This window comes from Ammospiza caudacuta, chromosome 8, assembly GCF_027887145.1.
Source record: "Ammospiza caudacuta isolate bAmmCau1 chromosome 8, bAmmCau1.pri, whole genome shotgun sequence".
Classification (NCBI taxonomy): Eukaryota; Metazoa; Chordata; class Aves; order Passeriformes; family Passerellidae; genus Ammospiza; species Ammospiza caudacuta.
This window is the reverse complement of record NC_080600.1, coordinates 18653484-18666299: the sequence shown is the minus strand read 5'-3', so window position 1 is coordinate 18666299 and position 12816 is coordinate 18653484. Positions and strand designations below refer to the sequence as shown.

The 12816-nt window shown below is 35.7% G+C and overlaps 1 protein-coding gene across 1 annotated transcript; it reads left to right on the top strand.

Moving 5' to 3' along the window:
• The first annotated feature begins 478 nt into the window (after positions 1–478).
• On the top strand, positions 479–9537 carry ZDBF2 (zinc finger DBF-type containing 2). Its single transcript, XM_058809837.1, has 7 exons — positions 479–570; positions 1203–1254; positions 1814–1865; positions 2424–2529; positions 3364–3491; positions 6576–9156; positions 9435–9537. Exons 1-7 carry the CDS (start codon positions 547–549, stop codon positions 9474–9476), a joined length of 2985 nt encoding a protein of 994 aa, XP_058665820.1. The 5' UTR covers positions 479–546; the 3' UTR covers positions 9477–9537.
• The last annotated feature ends 3279 nt before the right edge of the window (positions 9538–12816 follow it).

Here is a 12816-nt window from a genome sequence, read left to right as displayed (position 1 = left end):
TCTTGTTTATTTTGTTTTTTATTATTATTACATAAATTGTAACACAATCGGAAGTAGAAGGAGTTTGGTGTTTTGGTGGATTATGTTGGGGGGGGCTGTTCAAAGTTGAGCTATTAAGATAAGCTATTAAGATATTCCTTCTGACCATAACTGCTATAACAGCTCAAGTATTTTATCATGAGCAGTGCATAGTCTCAGAAAGGACAACAGTGTTTAGTACACAGGGCCCATGAGGAAGAAAGAAGAAACAAAGTTATTCCAGAAGGAATGGTTAACATTTATATAGGAAAGACTGTCAAAATTACTTCCATATTAAAAAAAGATGTGCTGTAGACTTCAAAAAGATTTATCCATTTGTTCAACTGTTTGCAAAATGGTACAGAAAAATTTACATGCCTTAGGGCATGGAAAACATGCATTATTAATGTTATTTCAAAAGGCTCTTTAACTTCCATGTTGCCAGATGGGATGAGAGAAGTGTCCTGCACTGCAAATGGCCTCCTGTTTGACATCTATTGCTTGCTAGTCTGGAGTCAGCTTTGGTGCATGAGGAAGGCTGGTGTCTCTAAGGTAGGTACTAGAAAGCTGATTTAATGTTTACATTCCGTAGCATAAAAGGCCTGTGTGACACCTGGAAGTCCTTTGTGTTTGGACACCCTAAAGCACATAACTGCTTGTTGCTGCAGTCATATTTTTATTTAAAATTGTGAGATTCAAATTTGATTGGCAGATCTTTTGAGTAATAAGGCTTCCTTTTCCAGCCTAGATAATGACTTTGTGTTGTATAGGTCTCATATGGGTTTTCTTACATATATCTCTCGTCTTAATTGTTAAGGCAACTTAGGAAATTAAGTAATTAAGTTAATTTGACAAGGTTACTGCTTAATAACCTAACAGAGTGTGTGCTCTGCTCATAAGTATAGGATTTGATTTCATTAATTAAAAGTTAGCCTCTTCTATCAAAGCTAAAAGATATTGCTAAATGTAATATTAGGGTAACCTAGTAAAGCAGAAGTTTCTTTTTAGAATGCAGCTTCATTTAAATCAGGTATTGGTCTATAGCTGAAACAGTTTAGTGCTTTTAAAGAAGCTTGGACTGAAGGAAGAGCTTCAGTCTTTAAAATGTCTTTAAAATTACTGACTTTAAAATTTTTTAAAATTAATTTTTAAAATTACTGACTTTAAAAATTTTTTACTTACAGATGTTTGAGAGAATCAAACGATCTGATGAAGCTTCTGCTTCTTCAGCACAAGGTAAGAAGTTCAAAAAGTTCAAAGAAGTTTTTGTTGCAGTTACATTTAAAAATGTGATAACTATCAATAGAAGTATTAGCTCATCTTGTAGTTCAATTGCTTACTTTGATTTCTTAAATTTCATTATGGAACTTAGATGGAAGGAGTGACTTCTGAATCATCCACAAAGTTTCCATGTAGGTGTAATTCTCTTGTCCTGTTGTTAGCTGTTTGAGACACTTTACATTTTGTCTCAGTAATCATGGGTGTTGCAGTACCAATGTAGACTGCCAAGTCTTGAACCCGGACAAATCAGTAGAAAAATTCACTCACCTCAGCTATGAAAGAGTAAAGCTTATTTTATGAAGTTGTTGGATGAACTTTACAAACAAAAGACTTTTTTGAACTTACTAAAACTTTTATATCCCTTTAAAATAGTAGTTTTGACAAATGCAATGTAAGAGAAGTAGCTAGATGCAGGTAAAACTCTCCATCTCCTTGATACTCTATTGGTTTTTGTCTTCTGTACATGTGTGTTTGGTTGGTTTATTTCTTGGTTGTTGTTTTTTTTTTTCTGTAGGAATCCAAAGACATGGTGCTGAGGGCTCTCCACGACAGGACAGCAGTAGCAGGTAAGTTAGGTGATGATCTAACTGGCATCCAGCTTACTGCTTACCAAAGTAAAATGGGAAGAATCTGCTTTTCAGCCTCATCTGTTAATTTGTGTAATGGATGACAGTGACACAAAATGGATTAAGTGTATGATTGGAGGTCCTTTGTATCTTACACCCATGCACTGGTAAAAACTGTGGGGAAGGCATGTTGTAGTGCCCCAAACTACCGTGTGGGTGTCAAGTGTTTTTTGTCTTATTTTATTTTAAAATACTAACAAACAGACAAATGAAAAGAAAAAATTGCCTTTTTCTTTAGAAGCAATTATTTTCAGATTTCAGCTAACTGTGCCTTTAAGCTGTTATCCTTTGTTCTGAATTTAAGAAAAAGGTTTTTTAGTGAAATTTGCTTGAGAATACTTTAAAATGCATAGTCTCACCATTACAGTTCTAAAATGGAACCATTTATCTTGCAAATTTTTCCCATCTGTGTAGTAAGATAGATATTCAGAATTTCAATGCCAAGGACCTGGATTAAACAACACAACACGCCTTGACAATATTACCTGCTTCTTTCAGTTTACACAGAAGAGGACAAGAACATCCTCGGCCTGGAGCATCCACTGTGCAAAGTAGACAAGGGTACTGCAACTGTTGCCATGTACACTACAGTAATCTGGAACAGGTGAGGCAGCTTCTCCATGATTTGGCAGCAGATAGCAAGGAGTACCTAAGGCTTTATCAACTCATAAATATCAGTTTCTACACCACACAACCAATACTGAGTGAAAAATGAGCTGTTTGTGAATTGCACGATATGTGCCCTCAGGAAGATCCCTTGCTTATTTGTTACCTCTTGTAGAACATGCTGATGGAGTGGCACACAGCTGCTTTTCTGAAGTGCCACACATTGCACCCATTATGATTTTCTCTGTGTCTTTAATCTTGAGATCTCTATATATTTTAAAGTACTAGGGTTATAGTAATATCTTCAATATCAAGGCTGGAGACATTTGATCAACTGTTTTCAGTTCTTTTGTCAGTCTCCTGTCTTACAGACTTTTTAAATGAGAAGGTAGAAGCCTATTTAATCTTTTGCACTTAAGAAAATTCTTGTTAATTTGAGTGAATTGCAGGATGTTTGCTCATGTTAAGTTCAAGAATATTATAAGTAATTTATACATATATTTATAGTATTTGTTCTGGTTAAGAGACTTGTGAGCAGCTGATTTGTGAGAGTATTTGTACTAAGTAGAAGAGATTTGTCAGCAGCTACCAGAACCACTAATTTAAGTTCCAACTCAGAAAGATACTTCAATACCTTTTAGTATTATTTGAGACTGCCTAAACATACTTTAAAATCTCAATTAAGATTTTAAAATAGTAAAAGAAGATTTTTCTTTTTATTTAAATATTTTCATAGCAATGGTGTAATGTTTAACCTGGGAAGGAATTTTTAGGACTAGGCCTGTATGTTAGCAGTAGTATTAGACTAATCATCTGTTGCATCTTTCCCCAGCACATTTTCAGCTCCCAGCACAGACATTTTACAACATACTGTAGGAATCGTACGGGTACCAGTAGCTTGATGGAGCGTTTCCTTCAAGATGTTTTGCAGCATCATCCCCACAGATACCATGACAGCAGGTATAATACAGAAGGCTTTTTATTTTAATATGTGTAAGTGGAATGCATGTGTTATGAATTCCTGTGTTTATTCTACTGCTGAGCAGTAAATTTGGCTCATTTGAGGTGAAACTTGCTCAATGGAGACAATTGCTGTTTATATGACGACAAAACTTCACTAGTTATAGATTTGAAACACCACCACTAATAGCTTTTAAATATGAAGACCTTAAAAAGAAGGAATATATAGGTCAGCACTTACAATGGCAGATTGTACAATCTCACATGCATTTACAAGTTCTTAAAATTTGAGCTTTTTGTGTTTTATTCTAAATATTTTAATTCTGGGCCTTACATATATATATATGCTTAGCAGTATATTTAATGTATGTTTTGAAAGGGCGTATAATTTTAGTTTGTTGATTATGTCAGGTAAGTATTTACATGTTTATTTTTTCATTAACAGTTTGCCTGTTCAGTTAATACTTGAATTACATTAATTGGCCAATTCATTAATGCTCAAATTTTAAAAGTTCTCTTTATTTATCATGTGCATGTTTCAAAAGTGATAAGAGGATCAGTGTGTTAAATTTTTCTCTGTAGATGAAGGAAAATCCATTAAACCTCATTTGTAGTGTTTTGAAAGGCAGACAAAAAGCCCAGTTTGATTCCAGTACAGTACAATGTTTCTCAATATGCAACTCTGCCATGTGTCTTGACAAATAAGCAGAAGGGTGTTTTGTCTGAAAGCACTCATTGGTATTATCAGGGATATGCCAGAACTAACTAATATGCATGTCTATGCCAGACTAGCCCAGGATATGATGTACACATCACTACAAGTAAATAAATTGTCCTCCCATCTTAAATAAACAGATTTTATCACACTATCAAGAACATTCAGCATTTTTTGCTGTGGATAAAATACAGGATTCACTTTAAGTCAGGCTTCTCTGGAGGTGTTACTAATACAAGGTTTGATGAACAAAACCTACTAACAAGGAAAAACAATCTACCCAGGTTCCTCTAAGTTGCTGGTAGAAGGAATAGAGTGAGAAAAATAATATACAAAATCTAGATTAAGTTGGAGGAAGGAGTGGTAAGTAATCGCAAATCTAGACAGAGTTTGGAGGAAGTAAAGCAAAGATGGCAAAGAAAGCATGAATAGATTTATGCTGTGGTCCTGCTCTGAAAAGAAAGTTATGGTCTTAACTGACACTTGAGGTAAGATTTTGATTCTCTTCTTTCTCATGTTAAAACACTTGGGTTTTTATACAGTTTCACAAGTTCTTTAAATACCTGTTTTTGCTGTTTAGCCGAATTCATAAAAGGGATCTTTATGTGTAATTTTAAAAGATTATGGAAATATTTGTAAGACTTGATTTGTTTTACAGAACCAGTATACCTAGTAGTTATGTGGAGAAAGGAAAAATTCACCAGAGCTTTGCCTTATACTGAATTTCAAAGGATATTGTTGTTCTCCCCCAGTAAAAAAACAAAACAAAACCAAACACCCACAAACCATCAAATAATTTCTTCCTCCAAACACTTGGTATGTAAGTTTTTTACCTAAGGAAATAGTATTGAGCATTTTAGAAAGTAAATCTTCATTCTGCTTAAGGGGGTAATTTGTAGCAAAACTGTTAAAAGTTCCTAACTACATAAAACTCTTGTTCTGTTCTCTTCCCCCAGGGACATTTGCTTAAAAGTAATTTTTGAGAAGTGCTTGTAGGCTGTAAACTGAGCTAGAGACCTAGGAGTTTGTTATAGTTTCTCCATATGAAAATCTATCTAATTTTATATTCAGTCTTTCAGCAAGGTCCAGGTGCCAGGATGCAAAGATGTTTTGCACAAAGATGGAAGAGCCCTGATGTTAGGAAGTTAAAAGATTAATTCTGTTGCATCTGGCATTCCCTTTAGGTCCTATTTCAGAGCTTAGGTCACCAAGAATTCATGCTAGGGCAAAGCAGCATTTCAGATGATAGGCATTGTTTGATCATCTGATGTATTTGATTACTTTGCATTCATATAGTAATAATTCTTTTTAAATGTTTCATTATATGAGATTTCTCTTGCTTACTCAGTCCTCTATGCCTTAACTGTATGTAGTCTCAGTTATATAACCAAGGAAATTACTGTACTGTGACTATAAAATTTGTTCACAGTACTTCTTTTAGCTGATGTCTGCCATGTATTAAAGTAAGCATCCATTTGGGTCTCACAAGATGGTTATAATTTTTGAGTGAAACATAATATTCTCTTCTTCAGTTATATTTACATATTTTAAAAATTGTTTCCATTGAATTTGCCTGGCTGCTACACACTGGCTGCCTTGTGGGTTTCTGTGTTGCATAGGAAAAATAGTTCATATCTGCTAGCTGTGTTGATTCTGGAAGACACAAACCCTTGTGTTTGAGGCAGTCTTAAAGACAGAACTGCCACTTACAGAATATATAAAAAAATCTGTTGTCACAGCAAGGCTGAACAATCCTAACTTGGCTTCTTGCAGGAGTGAGTCAGAAGCTGTGGTGTCTGTGAGAAACAGTAAACATGGAATTCCGTGGCCACATGTGCAGAGTTCCTATCAGGCAGCCATGTTTTGTAGGGAAAAGGGCATTTATACTCAACAATGGTTTTATGCTGTGTCCTATTATTATGTTCCATTTATTATGTTCCATTTCTCTACAAAGCTCAATTTTAAGTAATGATAGTATGATCAGTGAAATCACCTCTATGAAAGTTTAAAGGCTTAGCACTTCAAACAAAGGAAATATCCAGATATCTTTACTTTTTCTGCTGTGCTGTATTTATAAAATTATTGTAATCTATGTTTGGCCATTCTTAATTGATGATTGCGTAAAGAGGGGGCTAAACTAATGCCCAAATTGTTATCTTTAGCTTTGTGGAGCATTTTCCCCTCCATAATTTAAAAAAATTGAATATCTCTGAGATACATAGAACAACTGTAGTTATTTCAGTTTGTTCATTAAAGGTGATGCAGTCTAGGTAATGACTCATAAAAAACCCCCACACTGCTGTTGTTTGAACCATTTTTAGCATATTTACAGTATTTATCTAAACTGGTTTTTCTTCCCTCCCCTTTAGACCAACCTATGATGACATGCCATTCCCCGTCACTCTGGAGCCTCCTAGGATTTCTTGCCTGTCCTCAGAAGAAATGCAGAAAAAGAAGAATAGTGAGAAACAGGAGATTTCCAGCAAAGACCAGGAGTCTGTTCATGATATAGGCTCTTCTGTTCCATGCCTGTCTCATGAGGGCACAAAGAAAACTTCTGTTATGCAAGCAGGTTTTCAAAAACTTCAAAGAGGCCAGGAACGTGTTCCAGGGATATCCCAGCAGCCTGCTGGCATTTGTAGTGATAAGAAATGGGTAAATCTGAAACATGCCCGAATTGCAGGTCATAGCCATGAAGGTCAGTCTACAGCTGTGAGCCCTGTACCTCAGCAGTTTTCTCTCAGTCCTACAAGCCACAGTTCCTCTGTTAATCCTAGAACAGGAAAAAATGTTAGGGATTTGGCAGCATCAAATCTGTTTCTGCGAAGAGGATGTGATGAAAGAGCAGTGGAGGTCTGCAGTAGGGATGTGTTATTGAACCCACGCTTGAATCCTGCTCCAGCACTGGTTCACCCAAAATGCCCTTCAGTTTCTCATCAGAATCCTACACACAGCCACAGCAATTCTTCCTTTATTACCTCAGGTCAATCTCTCTCAAAGCGAGATAGTTTACGAACTCAGGATGAAACTTTGGTGTCTGATCTCCATCTCAGGGATACTGTGGGTATCAGCATCTCCCTAGATCCTGGGACATCCCCACAGCTAGCAAGATGCAAAAACATAAAGACAAACAGACAGGATGAAAGTTCAGTGGATGAAACTATTGAAGATGTAATTGTGAAATACTGCCATGAAACTACATCTGAAGAAATTTGTTTCAAAAAAGAGAATAATCCCAGTGTACCTTTTTCATCACTTCTGGACCATACTAATTTAGAGGGCTCTGAAATGAGTTTTGACTGTGATGCACCAATCCAGGTAGGAACAGATTTACCCAAGGCAGCTATAAAAGATATAGAATTCCTGAAAGAGGTCCAAGTATGTTTGCAAGATAAGGACTATGGAACACAGCTCTCTTCTGTTTTAAAAACTGAGTCATTAGAGAAAATAGAAGCAGTGCAAAAGGACGTTGTAGTTCATACCGAAGAACCAGTTCTTCCAGCCCTGCCTCATGTGCCTCCTTCTTTTGTGGGAAAAACTTGGTCTCAAATAATGTATGAAGATGATATAAAAATTGAAGAACTTGTGCGTGATTTCAGGGAAGGTCGTTTTCGCTGCTACTTTAACAGTGAATCCTCAGCTAATTGTACAGGGAAGAGAATGAAGAAAAAAAAGCAGAAGGATGAAAAAAGGATCAATATTATTGAGGGTAATAGAACAGAAAGTGCACCAGTTAAAGCACTGCCAGAATTTAATGATGCTTTAAGTGGTGGCTCTGATTTTGATAACCCGTCTTTAGCCTCAGATACACTATGCAACCCACAAATTGTAAAAATGCCTAGGAAAAGGACATGGCGCCTGGCTTCAAGGTGTCAGGTGGTTAAAGTCAGCCATGGCACCCAAACAAGTCTGCTGAACTACCCTGTGGCAAAAAGGAAAATGTCTAGAAGGGAATCTGATCCAGCTGATCAGCAAGCAAGCATTGCATGTCTGGAGAATGAAAAAACTCCAAACATGAAAACTAGACTATGTGCCCTTAAACTTCCAGAGTCCTATAGCAAGATCATGAGTCCTGTACAGCCCAAGACAGTGGTGTATGTACTCTCATGCCCAGAGGTAAAACAGTGCAAAGGTAAACCTATAGATATTCCCAAAATGAGGAAAAACCATCACTCCACAGATAGCAAGGACTCTGTAAGATATAAATACAAACAATGTTCTCTCAAATATTATGACCCACTGACAAATAGAATTCTGAAAACACCTCCTAAGAGTACAGTTAGAGAAAAGGCCAAAAAGCCCTCTCATGTTCGACAGCTTTTCAGAAGTCTCAGCTTTGATGCAAACATGAAGAAACTAGCTGATACACAGAGAGAAAGCACACCATCAAAGTCACTCAATCGGTCAGACTTCTGTAGTTCTTCTTCAGCATCTTTCCTGCCAGATCGAGATAAAGGGAATGATGCAGCCTCAAGTCAAAAGGCAGATGGACCATCTGTTGCCACAGAAAAAACAGATTGTCTTGTATCTGAGAACTCTTTTAAACACCTAATCATTTCACCTTTGAACTCTGTGATAGAAGGAGATTGTAGATTAATTCCATTTAATAGAATTACCAAAACTCCTCTGACCTCCATCAGGAGTGAGTGGTCAGAGAGGGAGACTCCAAAAGCAATATGGAAGAGAAAAGAAGGCACTAACAAAGAACCAGTTTTTTCCAGAAAGGCTGCAGGATCTAAGTCTGTCAGATGTACTCTTGAGAGGAGAGGAAACAGAGTAACCACAGGCAAACAAACGTCCAGAACTAAAAAACAGCAGAAAGAGGGTATGAGAAGACAACTTCAGCCTTGTGCCCAGAAATCTGCTTTCTCCATCCAGAGGTACCAGACAAGGAAAACTACAGTGGGAAAGCACCCTAAGAAAGAGAAGCCAGATGCTAAAAAATTAAAGGTGAGGAGGAAACCAAAAAGGGCCTTTCTGAACTCAACAGTTGTAACAGGGATTCCTGAAAAAAGGCAGAAAGTCACATCAGAATCTTTTCCCAAGAAACCAGAGCAAGCTTCCTCCAAAGTCAGGAGCTGGGAAGTCAGTGGAGATCGGGGTCATCCTGGCACTGTGAACCGGCCCTCTAGAAGAACCTCTGCTGTACCATTACTTCGAAACTGTCTTGTTCTACCAGGTGAGAGCTAGCTACCAAAAGAACTTTTTGTTTCTTTTTTTTTTTATAGCCAGCACCTGGAAGAAGGAAGGAGGAAGAAAGAAGGCCATAGACAATGCAGTTGAAGTGCTAGAGATCCAGAAAGTGCAAAGCCAGTCTAATGTGAAATAAATACAACTGTAAACTCAGCTCTTGTTCCTGGAATATGGGGACACAATGTATTGCACTGTTCTACTGTGTAAAGCTGCAGAAGTTGTGGATTTGATTTAAAAGCACTTATAATCATATTTACTAGTCTTCACCTGTACATCAGCAAAATGACCTTGAATGGTATCATATTGTTATTAGGGTATTATCAGTGCGTGACAGTGCACTATAATAAGGTAATTTAGAAGCTGTGTTAATTAATTGTGCCTATTTAAATTTTTTTTCACGTAATTCTAAAGTGCAGAAGATGACTCACTTGCTATGCTAGAAATTTAATGAAGATAACACATCAATCAGGGCTGAATTCTGTGTATGTATTTTGTGTTTGTGTATACGTGCACCTAATTCAACACATAATATATACTTGCCTGTGGAATGGCATTAAAATGAATACAGTATGATACAATTCAGATCAATTGAATGGTTTCTTGAAATGAAATATAATTTTACACATTTTTGTATTGACTTCTTTGTTCCTGAAATCATGTCCAAAGCTTTTTTTTTTTTTGACTGAAAGTCACTGTGGGCTCTCATCAAGCAATAATGGACCATGCTGGTAAGGAAAAATGTCTCCTTAGGGGACTGTTCAGATGGTGGTAGCTGAAGTGAAATCTTGAATTCTAAAAGAAGTACAGGGTTATGTTTGAGGGCTTTTATTTTTGTTTTTAATAACTTGTTGATTAAGTTTGTAGGTGAATTTCACATTCCTTAGCGAGGGGGATGGAAAAGTTATAATGCAAACAAATAGCAGCAAGTTGTTTCAGAATGTCAGCCTTGAGTTTGGGGTACTGTGCTTTTCTGGCTTTATTTGGTGTAGTGTTGGTTAAATTTTTATGGACTAGAGTTCAAACTTTCTAAATTTTCAGTAAAATATTTAAATAAACCTAACACAGCATCCATCTAAATGTATTAGAGTTCAAATATTTGGTTAAAAAACCTGATTGACTAAAAATTGTATTCCACAGAGATTCAAGTTTGGCTCCTGATGTTCCATTTACTATAGTTTTATGGAAAAAAACCCCAAACCCATGGTGTTTTAGCTTATTTTTAATAGTTGTTAGGATGACAGTTTATTTGGTGTGGTTAGGAGACATAAAGCCAGTCTCACAGATGTTTCTGTGCTTTAAAACCTAAGATTAATGGTTCATTTCCAGTAAATTAAGCACGCAGTTAAACATCATCATAATCCAGGATTTGGTTTTCAAATCTTCAGTTTGATATATTATATAATCTATTTTACCTTGAAGGTCTTCATAAATTCTCTAGTGGTACAGTATATTTTTCAGAACACAAGAAAAACATAGAAAAGAGTAGACCCTGCTGTCTTTGGCATTGAACATATCTGTGCATTTTCCCCCAGAAAATAAAACCATTCTTGATTCTTCATTCACTTCTTTCTGAAATGCCAAGGGTCACAGATTTGGGCTGAGATAAAGGTGGACCTGGAAATGGTTTAATATACAGTATCTGAAGGAAATATAAAAGCTGTCATCATGAACCACATGTTCAGAGAATATTTTGAGGATGTTTTTAATGTATATGCATATTTCCTAAGATAAATAAAAGATGTGCATGTGTCAGCTGGAAAGTAAGTTCCTTTACAAGTCAAATATGGTCTGACAGATTTTTTTATTTGTTTTGTTTTAATTTATTTTATTTTTTATATAAGAGTTGATTTCTTTGGACAAATTTTCCTATGGTTGTCAGTAGACACAGAATCTTATGACTGTATTGCAAGTCACTGGAAAATGAAGGGCTGTAATATAAATTTTTAAAGCCCTCAACTAATTGTGCCTGTATAATTTAATATTTTGTCTAATATAAAACTGATGTTTTTAAAGCAAAGTTTTAAAGGAATGGTTTTTATAGAAAGGCTAATTTTTAGATAAAGAAAAAGAAGATTTTTAAATAAAGTTTGTTTTAAAGCAAAGCTTTAACTATAGATAAGTCCCATTCTAACATATTTTTATGATACAAGAATGTTTTCCTATCTAACTTCTTCCATCTTATTTTTCACAGTATTTCACACGTGAAGAGCATGAATTATTCTGTGTGTGAATAAGTTTTAATGCACATTGTACTTTAAGAACACTAGTGTGTATTTGTTTAGAGTCAAAATACTGTTCTCCATACTCATTCAGTGTACATTTGTCTTATTCCAGTGCACAACTTTTCCTTGAAATCTTGAGTAATAAAGATGTGTTGAGGACTATAAAATTACTAATATTTTTAGACTGTAATGTCTTTTGTTTTTGGTAATAGACCCTCTTATCAGGGTGGGATTTTTAGAAGAAAAATGTTATATTTAAATAAGAGTATAAGTACCTATATATTTTCCTTAAAAAAAAAGAAAAATGAAAAAAAAAAGTATGTAAGAATTTATTAGAAGAATAAGACTTGAGGTACAAGTCTGGAAACATTTGTGTGGTTGACATTGTCAAAATAAGGTTTACTGTAGGCTTGGATGTTAATCTGTGCCTCACTTCCAAATATTCAGAAACCTCTTCTGTGCATGCTCGATGACCACTAGGAAAAAGAGGCAAGACTGTGATATGAGAAGCAAAAGCAGAAACTGCTTTGGAATGAGAATTATGAGCATTTTGCAAAACAAAATATTGAAAAGATACTTAATATCATGTGCAAGAAGGAGAAAATTCTGGGGTCTTGAGAAATAGGCAAGCACTTTCCTGTTAGATAAGTAATGGAATTTCTGCCCTTATGGAATAGAACATTGTTTCATTAGCAGCATGACCAATACTTCAAAACATGGTTGTGAAGTCCACAGCAATGGCAAACTTGAGAACTGAAATACTTTCTCTCCAAAATTGGTGGGTGTGTTGGTTGTTTTTGGGTCATATATCTTGTTTCTATTTTTGCTTGTGGGTTTTTTTTTGGCTGGGGGGGGACTGGGTTCTTTTAATGTTAGTAGACAAAGAGGTTTTGTCAGTATGTTTGCATCTCTTAACATAGAGAAGCGAGAAAAGAGCTGGAGTGGAGAGGAATAAGCTCATGCTTTTTGAATTAAATTGGCAGCAGTTAGAACCAGTACCTTCTTTAATAGTTGAGAAAAATATTACCATTTCTTCTTCAGTACATATGCAATTTTGATGTGTAAGTTTGTAGTTTTTATTATACGTTTCATAATTTTTAAAAAGTCTCTCTCCACATAAAGTACTCATTCAACATTTCAAAACAGTCTTATTCTAAGCAGATAGATGTTTATTATTCATTAGGGTTGTGAACCA